The sequence below is a fragment of the Cygnus atratus genome, chromosome 1, assembly GCF_013377495.2.
Source record: "Cygnus atratus isolate AKBS03 ecotype Queensland, Australia chromosome 1, CAtr_DNAZoo_HiC_assembly, whole genome shotgun sequence".
Taxonomy (NCBI): Eukaryota; Metazoa; Chordata; class Aves; order Anseriformes; family Anatidae; genus Cygnus; species Cygnus atratus.
This window is the reverse complement of record NC_066362.1, coordinates 36,354,381-36,381,688: the sequence shown is the minus strand read 5'-3', so window position 1 is coordinate 36,381,688 and position 27,308 is coordinate 36,354,381. Positions and strand designations below refer to the sequence as shown.

General features: G+C 42.3%; 1 protein-coding gene across 1 annotated transcript in view; it reads left to right on the top strand.

The window, feature by feature from the left end:
• WIF1 (WNT inhibitory factor 1) overlaps positions 1 to 27,043 on the top strand; it is a 40,388-nt gene extending 13,345 nt beyond the window's left edge. The window contains exons 3-10 of the mRNA XM_035544183.2: positions 8,457 to 8,565; positions 11,727 to 11,867; positions 16,030 to 16,125; positions 17,438 to 17,533; positions 18,915 to 19,010; positions 23,201 to 23,296; positions 23,858 to 23,953; positions 26,203 to 27,043. Of these exons, the coding sequence (XP_035400076.1) occupies positions 8,457 to 8,565; positions 11,727 to 11,867; positions 16,030 to 16,125; positions 17,438 to 17,533; positions 18,915 to 19,010; positions 23,201 to 23,296; positions 23,858 to 23,953; positions 26,203 to 26,324 (852 nt within the window). The 3' untranslated portion in view covers positions 26,325 to 27,043. The remainder of the gene's footprint in view (positions 1 to 8,456; positions 8,566 to 11,726; positions 11,868 to 16,029; positions 16,126 to 17,437; positions 17,534 to 18,914; positions 19,011 to 23,200; positions 23,297 to 23,857; positions 23,954 to 26,202) is intronic.
• Positions 27,044 to 27,308: the final 265 nt, after the last annotated feature.

Below are 27,308 nucleotides of genomic sequence, written 5' to 3'. Positions count from 1 at the left end.
TCCACTCTCTTCTGAAACTCTCTGGGCAACATTTTCCAAAGCTGTGACAAGACAGCCACATGAAAGCAGATGTGCAACCTGGCCTCAATTCATCTGCACAGCACACCTTAGTGGCATGCCACAGGCAGAAAGGCATGTGAAGTACCTGGCTTGTTTCTCACGTTGCTGAGAGGTATGCCATTTTCCATGTAAAGAGTATAGCTCCCCGATTGCATTTCAGGAATGTCTTCATAATCCAGTGCTGCTCCAAAGAAACCTGGAGCTTAAACCTCAAGCTTAAAAGCATGACAAACATGAGTCAACTTGCACTATTCCCAATGCTTAACTTCATGAGCAATAGCAAGATCACATTTCTGGGGGTGGAATCACGTGTGTGGATTGTTCAATTTTTTATCTTGTCTGCTTGGTGGCTCTGGCAGTACCATCAGGAATGTGTGTGTCCTATTTGGGGGCCATGGTCTGTTCTACTGGTCTGGAGAAACCACCTTCTAGCCAATGGTTCTCAGCTTAGTTTCTTCCCCATTCAGGATAATGAAATCTGAGAGTGTGATGAAAATATTTGTCACCTGCTAATGACAAGGGAACACCCTGCCTCACTCCCAGTGTGGTTCCACAGCAGCTTCAGCCAGGCCAGCGAGCTGGGCTGGATTGTCACCTGCAAATGCTGCTCTCTCTCCACTGAGCACGTAGGAAGTTGAGGATGAATTGGCTTTAAAGAAGATGCTTCATTTCAATGCTGGAAAATTCCAGGGACCGCTGTACCTTAACTTAGAAGGGTCTATCAGACTGGTACTATAGCCCAGGAATGAAGCCATACAGACTCTGCCTGTGCAAACAGTCTGAAAGACAGAAAAGTTGTGTGCAGAAACTGCTCAGATCCTCATTTCCTACATGGAAATATTACAGTAATGTATGCCCACAGACTAAGGACTTATCTCAATAGATAAATTAGTGCGATTTCAGGTACACAGCAAACACAGAAGGTTTTCTTTAACCTTACAAAATAGCTCTGGATTTTCACAAAAAGAGGCATTTATAATCCACGTGGCAGACATTAAAGGAGAGCAGTGTTAGGGAAGTCTAAGAAGCACTAACAACTAGTCAGAAAAGAGCTGTGTTTTTTTTTTTTCAAAACCCTTTCACCATAATTTTTAAACACTTGTTTGCTTAGGATACAATGCAAAAGACCATTATCTGTGGAGCAGTAAATAAACAGCCTCACCTTCAAGGTGCCGCAAGCTTTCTTTCACTTAGATACCCACAAGTGGGAGCATCACCCTTTGAGACCACAGAAGGACTCCAGTCCGACAGAAGCTGCTGTGAGATTTCATAATTTTTGAGAGAGTTCATTGCTTACATTTCGGGGGAGATATTTATGATAGAGGAGTGCCAGTTAAAGCCAAGAGCAAAACACATGGACTCAATAAAGGTCCAATTACGTGACCTTTGCTGTTTGCCACGCTTTTAACTTGTGTAAGCTATTGATTACACTTTCATGAGATCATAATCAGAAGGTTGTTCTTTGGTAATGGTGTGCTAGAGGAGCTTTATCCTCCACTTCAAAGCTGTCCTGGGAGGCTTAAGAACAAACGGGTGGAAGTTTGAAGCACAGCCAAAATGAATCTGTGTGCATTATCCGTGTTTACCACCATGCAGGAGGAGGCTTAGCCTATTCTTCGGCTGGGAACTTTCTCTCATCACATCAGATGAGCCACCATCTCTAAGGTTTACATTTGTGCTTTTAAAAAAGATTCCGTTTAATTAAATTTAGTTTGCTCAGATCTCCATCATAACTCGTCTAAATACTTGTTAGTGCAATCATTTCCCTAACTGTAGATGATCTATTGAAATTATTTTACATTCTCTGAAAAGAATGTGACTAATTTATTAAATACAAAAAAATCTATCCAGAGCTGGAAACTGCAAACAGTTTGTAATTATGTAAAAATGCATGCCCAGGACCATCCAGCCCAGGTTTACATTTATTTTTCAAGCAGCAAGGGGAAGAAAATTACCTCACACTTTAATCTCAGTATATATAAAGCTGCATAGATGCATTAAAGGTGAAGGTAGCAGAACTGTACAGCATTGTTTTGTTAGGAACCGATGTGATAAGACTTTATTTATATTTTTCCTCTGAGGAGCAGTGATAATTTCCCCCTCTTTTATTAGCCTTAGGAAATTAGCATTTTGAACATCCCTGATCATGAAATCTCCACTGGAGACAGCACTGATCTTTTGTTGAATGACAGAAGAATGAATTAGCCCTTGTTGTGCCTGAACAAGAAATAGCTTTTCAGCAGAAAGACTTCTACCAATTCGCTGGATACCACAAACAGTGTGTTTCATCAGATATTTCAAGATAATGTAGACTTGTATATCTTTTATTTTTTAATCTGAACTCTAATTACTAGTTCTTTTGATGTACCACTTGCTTCTCTCCCCTTCCCCAAAGCAGAGAGATCTAATTTTCATGTGAAGGACATAGGAGAAAACAATCTGAAGGGCACTTGTGCACCACGTACACATTCCAGCCTGGTTCATGCTGAAAAATATCATTCCTTGCTCGAGACTTTCTTGATGTAATTAGCTGTGCATATTTATCAAAACCTTAATGATTTTGTCTCCTTTTGGCTTAATTTTTTAGAAAGTAACTCCAGTGAAGCTAGAATAAAATAAGTTGGGGAAAACCTTTTGTTTTCGAATAAAGCAAGATAGAGAAGGAGTAAGAAACTCCAAATGTTTCCTCAACAAATGCTGTCAATTTGCTGTGACTTCATTTTTTAAGAAATCCTGCATGCTGCATGCCTTTATAGCAGTGCTCTTGTACTTACCTGGAGATTGCTGTGGATCTGTTTGTTTGTGTGCTGCTTTCCAAGGTGCCAACCTTGGTGAACATCCCCTCTGCGTTCTGACCCTCTGTCCCTGTTGCTGTTCCTGCACCAAGGGATTGGCTCTGATCTACCCCAAAGCCATATTTTCATTAGCAGACTGGCAATGGGCAGGAGCATGCAATAGGTGTTTCTCTGGCACCGTGTTTCAGGCAGCCTAATTTTGCGTCATGTGAAGATGAGTTTCAAAGTTAACTCTCTGCTCGGGTATTTTTTTTTTTTCCACTGGTGTCCCACTAGAACCTTGCTCTTTCTGCCAAGTCAGTTTCCAGTCTTGGGTAGGTTTCAAATGAGCTCTTCAAATCCTAGAGTGCTTCCAGAGCTCAAGGTCTAATGAGAGAAAATATCTGTTCAAAATGACAAAGTGTTTACCCAGTTTCCCCTGTCATCCAAAGAACAGACAACTACCAGAAACTTAATTGCTAAAGGTAATCTAAATCCATTAATTTGTGTTCTCACCAAGCTGCCTGACAGCAGTTTCTTCATATTACTTAACTTTAAAGAAATTCTTGTCTCATTTCTTGGAGGAAAGGCTAATACGTTCTGCAAAAATTTCTGTCCTTCTCCCCTGCACAAAGCATTCTTGGAACCTTGTGGCATCATTTCTGGAGCTCCTTTTGATAGCAATTGGGAAACATTTCTTTGATTGCTTTCTAAATCATTCCCTTGAAGGATCTGCACTGCCATCCACAATGACGCGACACAGGAAGCATTAAGGACCAGTTAATTATCTTCCATTGACAAAATGAGAGAGTTTTTGTACCATTCTTCTTATAAAATACAAAACCATTACAACCACAAGTTATCATTGTTGAAAGTTACATGTAGGGATTGTTAAAAAGTTATCTTTTTCATCATGCATAGGTTTTCCTCAGTCCTCCACAGTTTTATAACATGAAGAAGGAAGGCTTACGATAGACTCTGCAGAGCCATGTGCATTTCAGCACATCAGTGTGTAACTAAAACTGTAACACACTGCATTTTTCCTTGAGATATTTCGCTCAATTCTAATTTGGGTCCTTCTTTTTTAGAAACACAAAAAACCCCTCTATTTTGCCTTTTGTGTGCATCTCTCATTTTGTTAATCCTACTGCTTCAGTTCATTCCCATACCCGAACAGCTTTCCAGTCCTTTACCCATAATGGAAAACTGGCAGTTGACTGGGATTAAGGTTATCCTGTCTTCTGTGTAGATTGGTTTTCACAGAGAACATTTCTGTGAGGGCTGCACATCACTTTCTCAGCAATGTTAAGTGTGCCTTCCACTTTGGGGCTACCTCGTGAGGCTGCTGGCAGGTATCTTTGAGGTCACTCTGAGGTGCAAAAAATGGTTTCCACATTCTGGGAGGGGATCAATTAGGAGGTAAGGCCAAGCTGCCTTCTCCGGCAGAAAAACAAAACCTTGTAGGCAGACGGTTTATTATCTACTGTCTAAGGAGGGATCATTATGTTGTTCATTACAGCAGTGTCTAGACTGCACTGCAATAACAAAATGTGCTGCAGACATACTCATACTCTGGCCAAACTCCTTCAATAGCCTGGTACATGCAGTACAGCTAAAGCCTTCCCCCTTTGTTGAAATTCTTCTCATTTTGCTTCATGTTTCATCTTGGAACATAGAAGACCTACTTCTCTGACCTAATGCAGTTAATATCTTGGAGAAGCAATGGTCCATGCTGTAAACACCTAACAAGCACATACATTGCCTCACTTTGTGATTTTATTTATGGCATATGCAGCTGAGAGCATCTGCTGTGTATAATCCATGCTAGAATCTTCTAGTGTGTGCATAGCCAGAAATATCCATGGATCTCGGATAAAAAGGAACTTCTTAAATGAGTTTCTTTCTTTAAATGAAGAAAATTGGTGTTAGGGTATATAGAATAGAATGCTCAGCAATGATCTCTTCAAAATAATGAGAAGGAAACATGGTTAATTTCTTACATCTCCTTGTAAAGGTAACACATCTTTTTTTGTTGTTGTTAGAAAGGCTGCAGATTTCATTAGGCTATTGAGCTGTGACACACAGCAGTTTAAGCTACTCTGCTTTGCTTTAAGGTGCTGCCATTACTTCTAATCCTACATCTTTCATGTAAAATGAAGAAAACGTAAAGCACTTTCCTGTGAATGCTTTGATTAAATATGAAACAAAACCAAAGTGGGCACAACATGGCATTTAAGTGATGAGAAAACTATAAAGCAGTAGATCTTGCCCTGAAGAAGGGAGTTCTGCAGGAATTTTAAGCGTAAAACCAAACTGCCGACAGATGTTCACTACCATACTTGTTAGAGGGCTTCGTTATATTTATAACCTTTTAAATTCCTCTGATTTATAGAAAGCGTCCACTTAAAGTCCATAAAAGTTAATCCTGACCATGGAATTATTTGCCTAGAATGAAATTTCCTGCCTTTGCTGAGGGCTTTGCCCCTGTGGGGAAGAGTTGCAGGGTGTCTGTGTGTGGCTACCTGCTGCCTTGTGGCACCAAGTCCCCAGACTGCTCATGCAGGGGCTGCAGGGGACTTTCCCTCAGTTTTTTTAGGGTCCCAGACAAAGTGTTCACACACAGGGAAAGAGTATGCTTCCTCAGGTGCATACTGAAGTCAAGCCAAAACCAAAAATTCTCCCACTCATGTACAGTGTGCAATTGTCAAGGATCAACACTTTATTGCAAACCCCAGTTCCTCCATCACCTCTGATAACACCACTTCTCTAAGATTTAGCTTCAGTACCGAATTTTGCCCACCAAATACCAGACACTGCACAGGCTGGCTTCAAAAACAAAGTCACGAGAATGTTTCCGTACAGGAAAATGGATTATTGATTGTGGTTTTTCCCCATTATCTCTCAAACAATATCTGAAGAAATTCTGTTTGCACTAGCAGGTCACTCACAATGACCACTTACAGTATGAATTGTGGTAGTCACTATACAGTACCCAAATGTCCGGATTTTAATTGCACAGGCCTATCTCCTCAATTAACCATCATGACTGAATTTCATGCTAGACTGAAGCATGGTAAATATTTGCTGAGAATGTGTTGTTTGCTTTTCAGTCATGATGATTAATGCAAGTTAATTGGCAATCAACTCAAATTACACCAGGACAATACTGGAGACTGGATGTGGAGATTGTGTCAAGACAGATTGCTTCCATACTGATAGGATTTATGGCAGCCAAACCTCAGATTGGCAGGCTTGAGGAGTTAAACTACCCTCCTTCAATATGCAGCCTCTCTAGACTGATTTTGTATGGTATTTTTAAGCCAAAATTTAACCAACTCAGTCCAGCACACGTGAATTGCAATTATGCTCTGTAGCACATGGCTTCATAACTTCGAAATCGTACTAGCTGAGTCTACCTGAGGACTTGAATGTCATTTCAAGGAGCTCAGTTGTATGGACCTTTCTTCAGAAATGGTGAGAGCAGGTATCTTTCCCCAGTGCAGAGAGTGGTTTTCCTCCTGAGAAGCCTGTTGCTTGTGCAGCATCTCTTCCCATCTTTTTAACTCCTGCCTCAGGCATTAATTGCTGCTGTGCCTCTATTCTGGTTAAAAGAATTCCTTCCTTGAAAGGCAGTAAAGATTTTAACTCATGGTGCAATTGATCCCCTTTCCCACAGTGAACTTTCTTTTTGTCTTTGTCTTTAAGCAACGTTTTGACTCCAGAAAATGGAATTCCAGTTCCTTTCCTACACATCAGAGCTTTGGCTCACAGGCTGACCTGCTACAGCAGCCCGGCTAGAGTGGAAATATGGGAGTGGAGCTATTTGGTTTAGTTACCAGTTGTTGTTTACTAGAATAGTAAGAACATAATGTTTTAATATCCCAGCCTATTATGACCTGTTTTAGATATAACCAAACATCAAAGCTAACCAATGAGAAACAGACAGTACAGCATTGACTCAGTTGCTGTAGCATTCTATAGATGTGTGGAGACATATAATTATTTTTCTGAACCAAAGTTTTATTTGAAAACAAAAATGTTCACAATCTAAGACTTTATGGCTTGTTTTCATATTTTGGCATGGTATAATGTATTGGAAAAAAAAACTTTAATTAAAAGCAGCCTTTTGAACAGCACCCCAGACTTCAATTTTCATCTCCTGTTTTACTACTTCTGTCCATGTCCCCTCTCCCTCCCACATATGCTCCATGTGTTTAACCCACCCTCAACAACTTTCATGACTTCCTTCCCTACTGTTGCTTTGTGAGTCCTCCTCTGAGGTCTCCATGCCTACACAACACCCCCTGAACACATTGTCTGGGCAGAGTGTAGTTCCTGCACGCTGTTTGGGGTCTCTTTGCTGTCCCCACAGGCCGAGTGGATGTGCTGCCAGGGCTGATTGGGAATTTTATAACAATCTTTCTACTCAGCTTTGGAGAGCTTTGCTGGTGCCACCAAAGGAGCATGGTCTCTCTGACAGGGCTTCTGCTCAAGTTAGCACAGGATCACAGAAGGTCTGAGGATCACCTGAGATGAGATAATCTTGAGATAGAATAGCCTCTCTATATATGTCAGGTGCTCCAATCCCTTAATCATCGTTGTGGCTGTTCACTGGTCTCTCACCAGTAAGTCTGTGTCTTCATGTGCTATAGAAACTGGTTCTTATGAGAGAAGAACAGCCTTCTGGCTAAGGACATTGACTGCCATCTCCTAGATGAACTAGCTGCCATTTACTGGCCCAAAGTTCTCATAACGTTTTGGTTTTAATCTCTCTTTACTTCACAGTCCCAGATAAAAAGCAGGTTTAACATCACTGTATACTATCAATAAATTGCTGTATGAAAATACTTTTCTGACAGCCCATGCTAAGGCTTCAGGTATTTTTCTGAGAGCAGCAGCTAAAACCTTCCATAATCCCATACATGTTTCAGGTAAATGAGAAGCCAGACGTTAGGGAAAAGGTTTGTTTCCACTTGATCTGTGCACCTGCAGCTGTGCTGTAGGAATGCCCAACTCCATTAACATCTGGGGAAGCCTCCAGTGCCTTACTAAGATGCAGACACCTCAGGTGCACACAGTGTGCACATCTACACTGCAGATGCATGACACTAGGCAAGAGGAATCCCACTTTGCAGCAAATACGAAGAAAGACTGAGCAGGTGACTTAACAGAGAGGCCAGGGACCTGTGGAAGGAAGCACCAGGCAGGCTGTCGAGGCTCACCAGTCAGTTCCAGGGGGATTCTGCACAAAAAAAAACAAACAAACAAACAAAAAAAACCCTTTAAGAAGTAGCCCAGTGTTCATCCTTTTTTTCTGTGTTTAGATGAACGGTGTGGGTTGTAAAAAAAAACGTATTCTCTGTTTAACATTAGTTTGCCATATGCATGCTATTTTCCTTGTTGTTATCCAGGTATTGGATTTTACTGTATGGTCACTTGCAATTTCTGTAATGAAAGAAAACTATGCTTAGGTAAAGAAGCAGTTGTAGAAATAATTGAAACAAATCCAGTGAATGACATAATGAAAGCATAGTATTTTTTTGCTGTAGCTTATGTGCTAAATGGTTTGTTTCCATGAATACAATTAAAATACATAATGATTTCTCATGTCTTTTGTCATAGGCTGAGTACTTCTACGAGTTCCTGTCTTTGCGCTCTTTGGATAAAGGCATAATGGCTGATCCAACTATAAATATCCCTCTGCTCGGAACAGTTCCTCATAAAGCATCAGGTTTGTGCTGTTGGTATTATAAATTTTGTTCCTGTAAAAAATATCCCACAGCCAGTGAAGTCTACATGTCTTATTTTGAACTCAAGTTTTGAATTTTATTGCTAAAGAAATGCTTGTCACAGTGCTTGATGCTGAACAGTGCGTGAGTGCCTTGCCTGACTACAGCAGCATATTTTGCCTGAGCCAAGTCACACGAAGCTTTTGTATGTAGATAAACCAGCAGAAATTTGTGCAAAACTTTTGCATAAAATTAATGTATGTGAAACTTTATTATTTAGTGGTGTTGAAAATGGACTTGAGTGAAGGGTGCTGTAATATTCATATCATAATTGCTGCAATTTAATTGATTGCAAGCCCAATAAATTTGCAAATATTGACATTGACTCTAAAAGTAATGAAGAAGTCAGGAAGACGAAGTTCATGTTAAGCATTAAGATTATTTCCATCTCCATATAAAGCAGGTGAGAAATGTGGAGGGCTGTGCACTCAGCATCCTCTAATATAAACTAGTTTCTCCTTTAATTTTTAACTATCTAGAAAGGCTAGATCAAAATGACCCCCATCTGACTGTGTTTAGGAAAACATCTAATCTACAAATGCAGGGAGGCCAGGGATGAGATCTCCCAGTTCCAGCAGAAGGTCTGGTAACCATCACGATGGGAGGTCTGATTAAAACCAAGATGGACTTACCCTGTCTGCGGTGCTGGTAGCTCAGTTCCAGGACTAATACGGGTATGTCCACAGTGCTCCCTTATGCAGACAGTGAGCAGTGCACTGCTGTACTTAGGATATATCAGCTGTGTTGAAGTCCTGTGTGGCATTATACTGCATCTGGTCTTTAACAGCAATTGATAATCGGTACATGCACAGTATTTCAAGCATGTTCAGTATTTAACAATGAGCCACTGGTGTGAAGGCTTTTTTTTATGCTGCTTGCTATCCAGCCTAAGTTAACTAAGTTGACTTAAATAAATAAATGCTATAAAAATATTGAAGCAATTTAAATTAGATTTAAATCACTCAGGTTCCTTAGACTCCTTTGAAAATCCTATCCCCAAATCCCAGGATTGCTACCTGGGTTAGGGTTGTCGAACCTAGACACATGGCACAACATTGATATATGGTATGAGGGATGAGGAAGATGCCTTTCAGTGGGAGTTTAAAGAGCTAAGACTACTCTGCTTAGCCAAAAAAATGATGTTTGGGAGAAGCCTTGATTATAGCACGTAGATATCTGTTCAGTGAGAAAAGGCTGGCTGCTCATTTCACAGGGGAAAACCTATGAAGATCCAGTGGTTCAAACTGGAGTCAGCAAGTTCAAAACCAAGTCAGGCGTTTTTGATGGTGGCAGTGATTAACTCTGAACACGACACCAGTGCCATGCTGGTGCCAAGGTGGCTCCACGTGAGCTGGCATGCCTGGTGCCTTCCCCGGCAGCATCTCTGCTCACCCCACAGTTAGGAATCAGTTAAAATTTTCCTCACTTCTGCAAATTCTCCAGGGGAGGCAGGAGTGTAAATGTGCAAAAGGGGCAATTCTGTGGTGGGACAAAAGCACTGTGAATCACCACAGAGCTCAGTCAGGAGGGCCTTTAATGCATTTTTGTGTGCTGAGGAGTTTGGGCACGTGGAAAGTCAAAAATATGGGCACTTCCAGTCTGGGGAGTGCTGGAGGGTTTCTGACCTGTCCTCTTCAACTTCAGATGCATGACTGGTCCTTGTCCTGGGCATTTAAACCTACAGGCTGACATCATTTGCTGTCAAATCTCCAGGCAGATTGGGGGTTTGCTACTGATGCAATGAAGTCTAGGAATTGCTGTAGTGCCGTCACTAAATTTCTCCTGTGCCTTCCTCCCCACAGCAATTTGTTCAGCTAAGTCACACACATCCTCATACAAGCACAGAATTATTTCCTGCACTTGAGCTATAAGGCAGTTACTACAATGTAAGAAGTTCACTGCATTAAAACTGCTTTTTATCCCCTGTAAGAGTTTTTTTTCTTACCACACGGTTACGTGCTTTTTGTAATGATCTTTTAAAAGATCAGTGTAAAGGCACTTCAGCAATGAAATTGCTTTATAATGAAAACTGCAACAGACTTTTTAGTCCATAGGACTTACCAGAAGCAGAATGTGTTTCAGCAATAATTATTCCAAGGTATTATACCAAGGCAGAAAATAACAAAAATTGTCTGATTATTACATGCAATGTTTTTATAACAAGCAATTTAAAACAAACCAAATGTAAGGCTGTTAGCTCTACATTTTGTTCTGAAACCTCAGGCCAGCTTCAGAAGAAATGAATAAACAATTTCTATTAGCTGGATCTAATTTTTAAATGAGCTAGAAACAGCCAATTTTGAAGAAATGACACAATCATTTCATCTGAAGATTATTTGAGCTCACTTGTGACCATCACAGTGGAGCATTCCGGAGCTCTGAGGTATCAGGCTTGCTTCCTCATTAAAATACTCCAGATTTACTGGCCTTAATTATTTCCTTGGACTCTTTGTAGTTTAAAAGTGTTTGAATACTTTTCCTGGAAAGGCAATCTCCAAATATTGCTACACTTAACAAGTTCTGTCATAGTGATGTTCCTCTATTCATTTTAAATACTTGCACCCACAATCGTATTTATTAAGTGCACTGTCTTGCCAGCATATTATGGAGAAAGTTTTGATTAAATAAATATTTTATTTAAATATTAATTGCAAGATCCATAACAGCAAAACATACCTAAAGCAACATTAAAAAAAAAAAAAAAAAAAAAGCATGAGATCTTTTTGGAGAAGTTATGTGACAGCCCGTAAAAGTGAGGCTCAGAAGTGATCAAGGCAGCTTAGAAAATTAAATATAGGCTTCTGGCTTATTTTGGTGGCTTTGAAAATAGTATCCTTAGATACCTCCATGAGTAACTGCCCTGTCTGCAGGCAGAAGTAGGTTTGCCTTAAGATCACTGTCTCTGCTGCAGACTATTGGGGTTGTGTCAGTAAAGCATCCCAGGCTGGCCTCCCGTGCTGAAGTTGTTCCAGCCCTGCAGGTGTCTGTGCACAAGGTGACTCTAAAGCTTATCTGTAAATACTTATTATCTCTAGTATTTCAATGTATGCTTTTGTAGTTATGCATGTAAATATGAATACTGTTGTTATTGTTCTCCTTTAAGTTGTCCAGGTTGGATTTCCTTGCCTCGGCAAGCAAGATGGGGTGGCTGCATTTGAAGTCAATGTGATCATAATGAACTCAGAAGGCAATACCATTCTCCAGACCCCTCAGAACGCCATCTTCTTTAAGACCTGTCAGCAAGGTAACGCTAATGAGGACATGACAAGAACTGTTAGACCAGGACACCTAACTTTCTTTTCTTTCATTCAGGATAATAATCATTCAGGATAACAATGTGGTCACGCAATGTGTAGCAGAAGCTATGAATTCCAGGCTGTTCTGGCTCTATCTGTAGGTTTGCAGCTCATTTGCATTTGCTGTTCATTTACTATGTGTTTACTAAGCTTCTTTTTACTGTGAACTACAACTCCCTTAGCAGACTGGGTTGGAGGCATTTCTCCTCCTGTTCACAGCTCATCATTTCAAGGATGTTGATAGAAATGGATCATACGAGAAGCAAATGTGAGTAAATGATTTGAAGCGTTTGGAGGAGAGTCAGTACTACGGAAAAAAAGCTGAGGCTCACATTTTCAGAAATGACACATAATTTTGAGGACTTAACTTCTGGGATCTGTAGTGGGGACACTGTTTTCAGTTAACACTGTTTGGTGTCATAGTTCAACATTTCTTTAAATCTGAACTTGCACATCCCAATTGAATCAAAAAAGCAAAAATCAGAGAACTTTTGCAAAAGTTGGCTTACCTTCCTCTGGAGCTCAAGATGGCAACATCTTGTTTTGGGATACAACATTGTTCACCAGCCTCATCAGCAGATTGTGTTGCTGGTCTGATATTTACAAAGTTTATGAGATATTTGAGCCAATAAGAAAATTTACTCTTCTTTTATTAACACTTTACTATGTGTGTTGTTGATTTGATTTTTGTAGAATTGTTTGCATAATAAAGCATCACTCAGGGAAGGCGATGGAAGCTGGTCCTCAATATTTGCAGTCACCAAGCAAGAAACACACACAGGATGCATCGATAGAGGAAGGGCACCATGAAGCTAGTGCAGTGTTTACTTGGAAAGCAGGAAACATGTTTAATTAGCCAATCTATGAACTATAGACAGTATGTAATAAGACTTTCTGGATTCATTTGATACATCATGAACAGCTGTAATTATCACTTTGAACTGAGGCTGTGGAAATTGAAAAAATCCATATCTAAGATCAGGCAGCTATCCCTTGCCGTGTGCAATTGTATCAAATTAACCCGTGGCAGGGCTGATGTACAAACAGTGATATTTTTATTCTTCTCCTATTAAATCTCCATTCCCAGTCCTGCACTTTCTTTCCTGAGCTCTTTTCTCTGAGCTAATTGGCTGGAGTGTGGCTTCAAAGAGCAAGCAGCAGGAGCAGGAGCTGTTTATTCTTTGAAAGCTTGCTGCACCTGAATTGCCAGGCTGCTGTCTCCTTTGAAGCCTTGCTGCTGCCAATTAGCCCAGGGAAAGCAGGGGAGGGGGAGAAGAAGTGGGGAGAGGAACAGGAAGGAAAATGGGGGCTGAATGGAAGTAAAATCAATCAGACCTTGTGCACAAAGTTGTTCCCGATGTAAACACAGCACAGAACATTTCATGCCTTTTCATCGTCAGCTCAGTCCAAAGATACTGAACTTAATAAACTTGGGAAATAGTGTTGGGGTAATCTAATAGAGACAGCAGTTGCAGGTCTGCATTGTGGCTTGTCCTGGAAAGGCTCCAAACTCAGTGTCTTAGCAGCATTCATCTGAGCTATGGTTTCCGTGCTTTAGTTATTTTTATTATTATTACTATTCTGATACCAAAAATATATATATATATTTCAAAATTTAGGAGTATTGCATCATAAAACTCAGGAAAGCTGAGGACAAGCACTGACCCTGGGCCAGCTGAGAGGCACAAGGATGGTTTTACAAGCTGTAGAGGTGGGCAGAGGAGGAGACATCTCACCCCAGCTCGTATTGGGGTAACTCCCATTGCTGCCCTCTGTCCAATGAGGTGGACACCGCAGCAGTTTGGGACAGATACTGAGAAGGACGAGGATGTTCCTACCGGTTTGTATTAGTGTAAGGGTGAGTTTCCTCCCTCTGAAAGCTGCCATTTGTGGTGAGGAGCTCAGATTCCTTCTGCCTGGGCCCCAAGTCACTGTTTCCAGTCTTTCGTGGCCAGCCAGAGGGGCCCCCACCAGAGGAAGTGAGCAGAGCGAGGCAGCAATTTTGTGGGAGAGGAGAGGCTTTGTTGTGGCTGAGAGGTGACCGCACAAAAAATTGTGTTTTCCTATTTTTCTGTTTGAAATGGTATGTATTTAAGCATGCATTTTCTGTAATGAATAGCAGCTCTGCATTTGGTACAAAGAGAGAAACATTTTCAGAAAGAGTCCTAGCATATACTGTTAGAACAAATACGATTACAAAGCCTTTACTATTATTAATACCACTGCAAACAGATTTACTTTTAAAGTAACAGTTTTTTTCCCCACGTATCTATGGACTTAGATGGAATGGTATTTTAAAATTACCCCTTTTATCCTCTCTTCTTCCTGTTTGTTTGACAGTTGCACATAGCATCCAGCCACCTGACTGATACATCAGATGTTCTTACCTTCTGTTTAGTCTCGGGGTTACCCTTCATATTCCAGTGAAGAGAGCGATATTACCTGAGTGTGGCAGAAAGTAATACTGCTCATAGCCATAGCTGGTGGATATGTCACCTGATAAATATTAGAAGGAGGCAGAACAATGCAAATTTATTTCAGTCCAGGGTTATGTTTTCCTTTGTGTTAAATAAGAGTTACGGTTTGAAGAATCTTTCTGGTCTGCAAGTGCACGTTGCTGGCTCATGTTGAGTTTCTCATCAACCAGCACCCCCAGGCCCTTCTCCTCTGGGCTGCCCTCAATCCATTCCCCACCCAGCCTGTATCTGTGCTTGGGATTGCCCTGGCCCAGATGCAGGGCCTTACACTTGGCCTTGTTGAACCTCATGAGGTTCGCCCAGGCCCACCTCTCAGGCCTGCCCAGGTCCCTCTGGATGGCATCCCTTCCCTCCAGCACGTCGACCACACCACACAGCTTGGTGTCATCGGCAAATTTGCTGAGGGTGCACTCGATCCCACTCTCCATGTCACTGGCAAAGATGTTAAACAGTTAATCATGATGTTGGCAGGTGTCACCAGCTACATATGTGTACAGCACTGCTAGACCAAAAGATAAAAAAGGCATGTGCCAAAATTACAGCCAACTGCTGTCTAATGGATGATCTTGGAGTTTGGATTGAATACATTGCAGTTGAATACGTTGCAGTTGCTGTCTGAGTGTCAGTCTACCCTACCTCAGACTTTTTTGAACCTAGGCATTCTAGGCATTCATTCTGAACCTAGGCATTCGTAGTGTCATGCAGTATAGCATCCACAGGAGAAGGTCATGCCTACTCTGCTAAAACTGCCTCGTGGCCCTGGTTCCACTGATCACAAGTGATGTGCATTTTCTAATGGCAGTAGGCAGCCTCTCCTGCCTTCCTTCTTGTCTGTGGGAGATCTGGGAAGGCATTTTTGAGGAATTGCTTTTCTGCCTGGCAGTTGTGTTTTTGTGGGGTTCCACTGGGTTCATTTTGCCTCTTGTTTGATGGACTCCAGTGTTTTCAGGATGGTGATGATACCCAGATGTATTTCTCTTCCTTGTGTAATCCAGCCAGTGTTGCTAAACGCTTTAACCAGTGTTTGATCAATAGTTGAGATGTGAATAAGAGTTGGATGATGATACAGGATCACTGTGCAGGAATGCTTTCATCTTCCATTCTGGCCTTCTTTCATCTAGCCTTGAAGCTGACTCTTTCATTTGAAGACAGATTTCATCACTTTGCCACCTTAGGAGCAACAGATGTAGCAATTAATGCAATGCAAGTTGCAGTGCAGTCAACTTCAGGCTGCAGAATTTGAGACCAGCCCCGCATGCTAAGGGAGATCTGACCAGTAATGCAGGTCCTGCAGCAGCTGCCTGCTTCTTTCCACGTGGAGAAAATGGGGCTGGGTTCTGCAGAGCACCCACATCGCTCATTCACTTGCAGAACAGCAGAGCAATGTGCATGATCCGCCAACGAGCACATCGTGCATTTGTCTGCACACGTGATCAAACCTGCATTTGTAGATGAACACAAAGGGAAACAATTTCTCTTGAGGAAAGGTGAATCTCCACTTTGGCCAGCGTTTGCCTGTCTGTCAGCAAATATTTTTATTGTTATATCAAAGGTGTATATTGGTACTAGGGAAAGTTGAGTGACAGCCGAAGTGTGAAATATCCAACTAAGATTGTCGTTATATTTTATGAAGCGGAGTGTCCAGGAGGATGCAGAAATGGAGGGTTTTGCAACGAGAGACATGTCTGTGAATGTCCAGATGGATTTTATGGGCCTCACTGCGAGAAAGGTAACTTAAAAAAATCTTCTCAACTCTCTTCTTTACAATAATCTCAACAAAACTACAGCTAGTGCATTGTAGCCACTCCTAAAAATATGAATGGCCTATTCTGAAGATTTCATATATTTTGAGTCCACATATCTAAGTGAATTACTGTTATGAACCATGTTCTAATGGAAACATTAACTGCTCAGGAAAAAAAGAAAATGTTTTCTTGCTACGGGATTGTTTTTAACAAAAGCTGACACAATTGTTAAGGGGTCCTTAATCACAGAGAATCCATTTGGCAAAAGGATTAAATAAAATTCTTCTGCTAATAAGGACTAGCTGGAAAACAAAGCACGGGACTTTTGTTCTGCATTGGTTTATTTGGAGATAAGATCTAACTTGGAGGCAGACCGACAATGAAGTTAGGGAGATGAAGGAAAGAGTCTCCTTTTCCCATCTATTAGTGACTAATAACCCCAAGTAATATTTCCAAGAGTGAGGGGCCAGGACATTTGTGTGACTTGGTGAGGAAAGTAGCTCTTCTTTCTGTTTCTTCTTTCCTCCTCTGCCAGTGGGAGACCCTCACCAGGGTGGCCTGAGATGGAGCAACCCCCCCTGTGGGCATCCTACTTCAATGTCGTTCTCCGCTCAGCTCCCAGATGCTCTGGCTGCATCCGAAATATTAAATACAAAGGGTCAGGGACTGTTCTCTGGCCTGGAGGCCAACTGGCATGACACAGTTTGCATTTGTGTGTTTAATAAACTCTCCTAGCTTCCAAAGCAAAAACCTCCAAACTCCTGGCTGGGAGGAACCCGTGGCTGCTGCTCGCCCCAGGGCTGTGCCCGGGCAGCCAGGGACAAAGCCATGCCAGGAACAGCACCAACAATTTCACAAGATGGATGATCCTGTGCCCCCACTTGGCCCCACGTCCAGGCACTTTTGAACTCTCTCATATGGATGCAGCCTCGCGGCATGTACCAATTGTGGGCAACCACGAAATGAAACATTGCTCCCTGACATGCCTCCCTGGAAGAGCCTCGTGGGGTGGCCACGACTGCAGAGGAGTCTTGGGAGAGTGCAGGGGCTCTGGAAGAAGTTCAGGGGGAGCATGCAGGACAGTCTGGCCAACAAACCAGGCCATGCTAGAGGCTCCCCTCCCCTAAATTAGGTAGCAGTGCTTATGCACAGGTATGGAGTGGCAGGAGGGAGGGTTTCCAGGATCCTGCCTGGGAACCCCACTGAATTGCTAACACCTCTGAGCATATCCCCTAGAGAAACAGTCCTGTCTGCAGTCACGCCAGTGATGATTCTCCTTTTCTTCCTGCTCCTCAGTGCTCTGTGCTCCTCGCTGCATGAATGGCGGGCTCTGCATCACCCCCGGCTTGTGCATCTGCCCCCCCGGCTTCTACGGCATCAACTGTGACAAAGGTAACTGCAGCCAAACCCCTGGGTGCCACCTTCTGCGGCCACTCGTTCCTCCCCGTGCTAATTTCCTTCTAGGAGTGCCTTTTGGAAAGGCAAGCAAGTGGTGAAGTAAGTTTTACAGGACATAGTTTTGTGATTCTTCCCGAGGCTGGGAGCTGCAGGAAGTACGCAGGGGCACACAATGCTTTTGCAGCTACATGTGCAGGCATCCGTACCCGCCAACTGAGTGAAGGGTAATTTAGGTAATCTCTTTAGCTGACCAACTGAAAGCCATGGGACCTACCACAAAATTCACTTAGGAAAATAAGTGATCTGTATTTGAACTTTGGTTTCCTGGAGTAGAATTAGTTTTACTAATTAGTTAGTACATTAATTTGCTGCATCTAGACACAAAAAAATAATAAACAGTCTATTCATTTTTTGTTGTTGTTGTTGCACTGTGGCTCAGGGATACAAAGGAGCAATCAGTTGTTCAGAGCAGTAATTTGGAACACTGCAAGCGACCACATAGAGAAAACCAAGTGGTTTGCTGCAGAAATACCACTGACCTGCTCATGGCGGAGAAGATTGCAGAACACCACAATGCTTTTGTTGTTGCACAACTACATGAAGTAGAGAGCAAATGCAAAAGGCCCTAGTGGTCTTTCCAGCAAAATAATGGGAACATTTCTAGGCCTTGAGGAATGCTTGTACAAACTGCTGGAGTCAAAATCCTTCTGACTTCTATGTAGTTCTTTATGAGACCTTTACTGTATTTTGAAAATGTTTCGAAAGTGCACTGCAATGAAATGCTCCCAATGTCTTGAAGGAAGTTTAACTGCGAGATTAATGTGAATCCCAGACGTTTGATGAAAAGTCACATCCAACACAATGTAAGTAATTTAGCAAATGAGAGGGACAGCATTTGTATCTATGTCACCACACAGCAAAAACTTATAAAGGTTTCTTTCTAGCTAAACCTCAAATCTCCCAGGGCATTAATTAAGAGCTGTGGTGAAGTGTCTTCTTGGGGAAGTAACTTCCAGTCCTAGATTGTGCTCTTTATACCACACATGGCCAGTTTCAATAGTGATAATGACTTGATCCTTCAGTGAGCTCCACACGTGAGGATTGATGAAGATGTAACACAACCTGTCCTTGGGAATCTCATTGCTGTATTGTTCATTTGTTTGTCTCTTTCTATGGACTTGTGTGTGTCCGTGTAAAATATTATGTAGAAAAAATTCAACTTCAGTCTTTCTTTGTAAACCAGGTGAAAAGGTTTTAATGCAACTTTTTGAAACCTACTCAATGTTTATTTAGGGTGAGCAGCAGAAAAGATTAAAGGCAAGTCAGACTGAGTTCACATTAGTGATTTAGTTCATTCCTGTTTTATTTGTTTCAGCAAACTGTACAACAACCTGTTTCAACGGAGGAACGTGCTTCTATCTGGGAAAATGCATTTGTCCTTCAGGATTTGAAGGAGACCAATGTGAAATTAGTGAGTAGCATCTCCGTGTGCTTGATTTCCCTTACATCAACTTATTCTGTGTCATCAGTGTCTAAATCACTGAGCGTGACCTGCCTCTGCTGGTTGGGACCCCCAGAGAGCCAGGTGCCTCCAAGTGAGATCCTTACAAATAAGTTTGACTCGCTGCTAGGCTGCCTCACCCCCTACCTTGTTCTGGTTTCACTAGTAACTGGGCTTGGTAACTACCTTGAAGGCATAGGTATGCAAGCACTACACTGTGGCAGACTGATGCACCGCTGCTCCAAGTCCATGCGGGGCAGCTGTTTTCAAAAGTTGCAGCAATTCGCACTTCTGCACAGCAGATTAGGTTTAGGCCCATGCCTCTAAAAGGGCTGCTATAAACTGGGAGTGGATGGGTTTGTGGTAAAGGGAGGACTGAACCGTAAGAGCTGAGAGCTTTCACTTAATGTATTAAGTTGCATTCACATGGCAACTTGAAAATCTGCATCACAAACATCAAAAGACTTGATATTTTCAGAAGTTTAGCATCAAAGCAATTGAAAATATTTTAGCTCATGGCTGATCTAAGTGTGCTGTGTAAAGCTGGGGGTGGAGATGTGGCCAGGCTGAAACAGACCTGGGAGGTCAGCTGTCAGTCATTTGATCTTGCTAAAAGAAGAGTTTTCTCACAGCTCTGTTAAATTGGATTAATCCTATAGTTCCCCACACTTGAATGGAGTATGAGCATTTGGGTTTTGGGAACATACACCCACATTGTTCATTCTGGGCTTAAAGCTTCTACCAGGACACTGTGTGTGGAGCCTCCCTACCTTTCTGTTGTATATAATCCCACTGACTTTCAAAGAGTCATCAGAGGAGCACAGAGAGCAGCATTTGACCTGGGATGTGTACGAGGTAATTCCTTCGTATGCATCAGTAGAGACAGGCTCTCTCACAGTGACGAAGTGCCTAGCAGCACAGACTTGGAAACACATGGGAATAAACTCTAACATGCTGTCAGCCATTACAGGACAATACATTAATTACTGTGCAAAGGAAGGACACAGATACCTTAGGACCAACATTCTGCACAGTATTTAAGTGTAGATAAAAGGTAGATGTATGCAAATGTTTCACCATATTTCTACGCATTGCAAGGCATTTTGCAACTCATTCTTACCTAATCAAAATCTGAGCCAAACAGAAGCAGTAAAGCTGTATTGTTACAAAATTATTAATGAAGATGGCCCTTTGACATAAATTCAGAGCAGGTGTCACCAAGAACAACAGAGTGAGTTTCTACTGAATTTACCTTTGTTTATATCAAGTTCAAGTTTGACACTGACAGAATGTCATTTCTTCCTTCTTTCCCCAGAAAGTCAACTGTGTTGATACTTCTCAGATAAGGAGTAAGGCTTGGTTCAAAGTTCAAGGAGTAGGTTATATTATGCCAGTGTTGTTGGTTATTGGGGTTGGCCAGGATTCTTAGAACTGATATTGCAGAGTATATAATGAAGGGCACTCCATTTAAGTGGTCTGTCCCAGGGGTTCTAAAGCTCATCATTGCCTACTGCTGCTTGGAACAGGTGCAATTGACTTTGGCTTCCTGCAAAGGCTTACCTGTGCAAATTCAATTAAATTAATTAAAATACAAGCAGTAAACTAGTTCCTGTACAAAAGAAAGAAAAATGTTCAGGCTCAGAGGATGCTCAGAGCTAAACTGGAACTCTTTTGATGAGAGCAAGTAAAGCACTGCACTTGCCTTGGCTTTTGTAAAGCTGGACAGCAATTGTTTGTATGTGATGGATGGCTGCTACCACCTCTGGGCACTGCCCCAGCACCAGCACAACAGTGGAGGACTGCAAGAAATGCTAGATGAGGCTTAAAAACATCAGAGGGGAAACACAACTCTTTCTGTTTTCTTAGATCCAGGGCCAGCTACATTCAGTCATGGGGGTCTTGAAATAACAAGGGGAGAAAACTTTTCAACAGGCAGAAAGCCACCTTCAGAAAACTGAGAAGTTTTTTCTTCTTTTTTTTTTTCCTTTTTTTTTTCTTCTTCCCAGTGTTGTTTAAAGATTTTGAGTGCTTTTCTGATAGTTGAATCACTCTCCAGGAGTCTTGGGAAATTTACTGGGCCCAGCCTACCATACTAGCAAGCATTCACAGTCTTCTAGACTTTTTCTCTAGCTATAGCTGTGCATTGTCTCTAATTAGTGTTGCAGTTTGAGAAAGGAAAGTTTTATTTTGTTTTGGATTCCTCCTCCATTTGTCACCAACTGTTTTGTTGCTTTTCATTTCTCAGTTAATAGCAGAGAGTTTCCTCCATTCTGTGAAAATATTTTATTCTGAATTTAACTGAGCTGTGCTGAGTCAAATGCTTCCCTAATGCATCCCTGTGGAAGACTGTGCCTTGACCCACGTTCTCCAGATTTACTTCAAGAACTAGGAAAATTCCTGGATTTCCTTAGCATTGCTCCTTTCAGTCATTACTCCAGATCCAATTGCCTACAAAGCAGAAGGCCCACAGGTTCCCTCTCCAGAAGTTTCTGCAAGGAAATTGGGCTTTTGCAGAAACTCTCCTTAGCACTGTTTGTTCCTCTGACTGGTTATAAACTTGTTTTGGGGCTATTAAAAAAATTATGCACATCAGGAACAAATGTTTCTTTTATACTGACAATGCACACATGCATCACAGAAGTCTGGTGGGGTTGAGAGCCCAGCAGGCACTCCTTGGGGTGTTTAGTTCCCAAGGGGGCAGTCTGTGATCATGAGATGAGTGCATTTCCTGAAGTTTTCAGCACAGCATACCAGCAGTGGAAAGAAGGCGTGCTGGTGCTCAGATTATCATGCGCAAGTCTCTGTCACTATCCTAAGAAAAAGGAAAAAGGAAAAGAGGGAAGAGAAGAGAAAGGGAAGGAGGGAGAGGGGAAAGGAGGGGAGGGAAGGAGAAGGGAAGTGATGGGAAAGGGAGGGGAGGAGAAGGAAGAAGAGGGGAAGGGAAGGGAAGGGAAGGGAAGGGAAGGGAAGGGAAGGGAAGGGAAGGGAAGGGAAGGGAAGGGAAGGGAAGGGAAGGGAAGGGAAGGGAAGGGAAGGGAAGGGAAGGGAAGGGAAGGGAAGGGAAGGGAAGGGAAGGGAAGGGAAGGGAAGGGAAGGGAAGGGAAGGGAAGGGAAGGGAAGGGAAGGGAAGGGAAGGGAAGGGAAGGGAAGGGAAGGGAAGGGAAGGGAAGGGAGTTTGCTGCCCCAGGTTCCAGCTTTTGTTTGCTCACAAACTCAGGTAAATATTAGTGCTAAATCTTAGAGATTTAATTAGGTAAATAATACAGACAAATTCTAACAAGGGACTGAAAACCTGGTGATCAAGGACTTCATGTTAAGTGTGAGGAAGGCCCTTGGAGGCTTCTTGGCATGAATCAGGCCCAGCAGAACTTGCATGTGGCTCTGCTCCATCAGCATGGATCTCTTCCATCCTGGGTGAGTCAGGGCCAAGCAAACCGTCATACATAGACCCAGCTTCTTCCTTTGCAATGTATGAATGTGAGGGAAAGTAATTTCCGGACCAAAAACCTTGAAAAATGTCTGCCAATCCTAATTACTGTCATCAAAGATGATCTGTTCTTTGCAAACAGGAAAGAAGGGCACGTTTTTGTAATGAGCCTTTAGTTTCTGAGCTGTGGCATGGAACATTCCTCACGGCACCACCCACAGTATCGTGGTCCTCCACAGTCTCTTGTCACAAGCTGCCAGGCCCAGATGATATACTTATTTTCTGCAAGTGGCTGCCATACCTGACAGTTTCTGAGCTTCACATTGCTTAAAATCTCTCTCCTACACAGCCAGAGTTTCTTCTGGATTCCACACTTTGCAACTACCAAGGGGAACCTCCTCACCCATGGAGGGTGATGAGAGCAGGAGGTGACACTGACCAGTGGCATGGGGATACAGCAGAGTCCAAGTGGTTCAAGTCTGGGTGAACACTGCTTGGACACATGGACTTTGGCCATGCACCCTTTTTGTCCTATTTTCAAAGCAGAAGAATGCATGTAAATGGGGAGCAAAGACTTGCAGAGGAGTCCTCCTGCCGGATCTGCAGTGTAAGATCACACACCAGAGCCTGATGAGTTTTTTGGGTACAAGGGAGGCCTCTCAGACAGCCATCAGGAGTACAGGGGGACTCTTCTGGGGGGTAAGTCCCTTGTTTTCGTGTTTTCAATTTCTAGGTAAATGCCATCAGCCCTGTCGAAATGGAGGTAAATGTACTGGTAAGAATAAATGCAAGTGCTCCAAAGGCTACCAAGGAGACCTCTGTTCAAAGCGTAAGTACCACAGCACTCGGTCAGTCCTTGTTGGAGTATCGAGCTCACACAGGACCTCTTCCATGATAGCAGCACTAGCTGCTTGTTGTCAAAGTATTTCAGGTTAATTGACTTCCTGGACATACAGCGTACACCAGGCTTCGGGGAATTATGAAACCAGACACGTTTTTACAAAAGCCCCCGCAGCAGTCTGGTCTGCATTCTGGGCTCCTATAAACCAGCAACGTGTCAGTGTAGCAATAACAGATGTTCCTAGAGAAACGCTTAATGAAACGCGGGTATGTTGCAACATTAAAACCTGACAGGAGCACTCTGCTGGCCGCCTGTGAGCATGGTGCTGGGCCAGTGTCCTGTCCCACCCATGATGGCAAGGGCCTGCTGGGCCTCTGGGCTTGCTTCTCCCTGCCAGTGTCCAGGCTGGAGCTGCTGCTGCCATGGCGGGGTGAGCTGCCCCCATGCCTTCTCTGTGGGGACCCCCGCCGATGCCAAGGCCTGCAGCATGTTGTTGGGAGCACGGGGGAACCATGTCGCCAATTCCAACATGTGCCCACTCTGTTACAGCTGTCTGCGAGCCCGGCTGTGGGCTGTATGGGACCTGCATTGAACCCAACAAGTGCCAGTGCAAGGAAGGCTGGCATGGGAGGCACTGCAATAAAAGTAAGTGACAACCAGCCCCCCGAGTCCATGCAGGGGCTGCTTATAGATGCCACACAAAAATGGCGGCTTCCAGAGCCTTTCCACCATCATCAATAACACCACCCTCCCCTTTTCTCTTCATCTTTAATCCCAACAATAAAACAGAGATTTTCAATTCTCCATAATGCTAACTACTTTAAAAAAACACACTCAGAACAGTTTAAAATTGTTTTACAAAGCTGGCCCTTCCTTTCTTTCTGTATCAGAAGGTCTCGAGCCTGGTGTCAGCCAGGCCTCTGCGTGACCTCCTGTGTCTTCCACCTGTGGTGCAGGGTGGGTTGGAAGTCCCTCAGTACTCCCCAGTAAAGCCAGATGGCTTTAAAGCATCAGACAGGCATTTTTATGCATACAGCTCCGTCAGGTCTTAAAGCCCATTTAAACTTACAAAAAAATTAAGTGTTCTTTAGAAACCCGGGGGAAAATTTTTAGGCTTTTGCAAAAACTATGCTTACCATCTTTCATGTTTTCTTCTACTCTTCCCCATTCGTGCTCCACAGACTCTGAAATATATTGTCTCAAAGCAAGGTTGAAGTCCTTAAAATCAATTTCTGTTGTGCTTATTTGATATCTAATGGGGCAACTGATCATTTCACTGGATTTAAGACAGCACTATAAAATTATTTGAAATATAGTTGGATATATCCAGTAACAAACTCAGACTTAATTTTATATTTGATATGCAATAGGGCTTTATAAGCAAATCTTCAAGAGACATTCCGTACATTTTCCGATGAGGGATTAACATTTATCTTAAGCACTGTTGGCAAACTATTCACATTTAATGTATTCAGTAGTAATGATAAAAAACTTTGCAATATTTTGCAGCTATAAAATGCACCATCTAGGCGTAAGAAATGTAAATCTTACATGGCAGCACCAACAGAATGATCTTTTTTATTAAACGCTGTTGATGCCTGTGATGTGTATCTTGTTAAAATGTATCAGAATATATGTAGTTGTTTCAGTAAAATTGAGTATTAGCTAACTGAAATGAATTATGCCATGAAAATTACATTTGGGGAGTCTGTTTTTCTGCTGTTAGCTAGTAGGCCTGTATTTAATTATTTATGTCATTCTCTGAAGGAGGAATACCATCAGTATAAGTTATGGTTAGAAAAAAGGTTACATGGAAATCAATACAGACTTCAATTCATAAGTTCAATATACACTTTTTCTTCCTGTAATACTATTGTTAAAAAGAACTGAGATAGCAAGTGAAAAAATTATGTACTAGGAATGAACAGTACCAAAGAAGTAATTGTCTGCAAACCAAAAACAAAATACAGAGCTCCACTGCACTATTAGGAAGATTCAGTAGTTGCACATTATTGCTAGCTCTGAGGTTTTAAAACCTTCATTACGTGGAGTTTGGGCACAGACCTGCGTTTAGCACTGCAAAACTCTCTGTATTCAGCAAAGACACTGAAAATAGACCATCAGGGTAAAATTTACCTCCATTTTAAGTACCTATGTAAGGCTTAAAGGGCACATTCAATTCTCTGTGGGATGGCAGTTCACATGGGGATTAACATCACAGTTTAGAAGGACCATCTTAAAAAGTTCATGTTTATATCAAATGAATGGCTGCTCAGTGAAGCTATTTTCTTAAAGAGAAATGGTTAAGAAAACTGAACCTGGGACTCAGGTTTTCATAGTCATTTATACAAACTTTACGGAGTGAGATGAGTAAATAACACTATGAATAATGACAACAGGATACTTTGAATTCCATATTTATTGTTTGTTTTTACTTTCAACATAAACCAGCTCTGCTAAGCCTGTTTCAGACTACTTTCTTCCCCCTAGGTGCTTACTGTTGCTGCTGTTCTTTCTTTTTGTGTCCTGCTATAAGACAAAGCAAAGCTCACGTGCCTAATGCAGGTTGAACCCAGAGGGATGCTCAAGGTGACCCATAGTGCTTGCTGGGGCTCATGGCTGATGTACACACTGCTGCGGTCTGTGCAGGTGTGAACCTGTGGCCGGCTGACAGCCTGAGAGGGCTGATGGTCCTGGTCTTTTGGGGTTAAGCCTGCCCGACAACACCCTGTGCTTTCCAGGGCCAGGGAGAGGATGGGGAAGGGACCGCATGGGTGTGAGATGCAACAGGAGTTGTTCTTCAAGCAGGGGGACCATTTCCACTTCAAATATTAGCAGCGTATCATGAGGCTGCCTCTGTGGTTTCTTTTCTTTTGAGCTGGGTAATTTTCCAGGGTACGGAGCCAGCGGTCTGAGCGCCCTGAGGCCGGCCGGCACCAAGCAGAGGCAGCACACGCCTTCACCCAAAAAGGCAGAGGAGAGGCACGCTCCACCCGAATCCAATTATATCTGGTGAACTCCAACATCTGAAATGGTTCGTGTTACACAAAGTTCATAGCCTTCATTAACCTTTCATGGATGGGATGTTAAAACGCTGTTCACTACAGTTAAGATTACTGGCTGGAATTTTATTAACTTCATTATAAACCACTGAGCTGATATTTACTGCTCTTTTTAAGTTTTATAAATACTTCTATAGCATGATTATATAGGCTTCTTCTTTCAGTGCTTTGGATGGTGTTTTGTACTATACTTTGGTTATGTTTAAACTGCATTTGTTTTTATTATATATCTGCAATATAACATTTTCCAAAAATTAAGTAACAATATTCAAGCAGAAAACCTCCTAGACGCTAACCTGAATCATTTCAGTGACTGCAGATTTAGCTTGCCTAAGTCAAAGGAAAGTTGCCTTTTACATTTTTGCTATTATGTATTTAGACTTTTCCCTAAGAAAAATAAATAAATGTTGCCTAATTTAAAAACTGAACTACTCAATTCAGCATTATTTTTGGCCTTACAGTTTTGCAAAGTGTTGTGTATTAAAAATACACTGCGGCAGTGCCATGTAAGCAATATAATATATTTAAAACAAAGTAGAACTATAATGTATGAACTTTTTGCATTGGCTTGAAGCAATATAATATATTGTAAACAAAACAGCTCTTATGTAATAAACTTTTTTATACTGACGGTTATGTATAAAATAAAGATGCTGCTGTAGTTTTTCAAGTACTGCTCTGCGGGGCCTGCTCCAGTCTCATCAGCACTGGTTTGGGATGATGGCTTCCCCAGAGGACTCTCATAAACCAGGCATGGACTGGTTTCCCCGTCCGCTCTTCCCTGCTGCTGGTTTTACTGCACCAGTCTCAATGGCAGTGCTGTTGGGCGCTGGCATTGGGCATTGCACGTCCAGAAGAGCCATATTTTGGCCTGGTTGTGTCCTTGTTTGAGGCTCTCAAGCAGAGTCCCAGATGTGGAGACTCAGTTTTCACTTGCT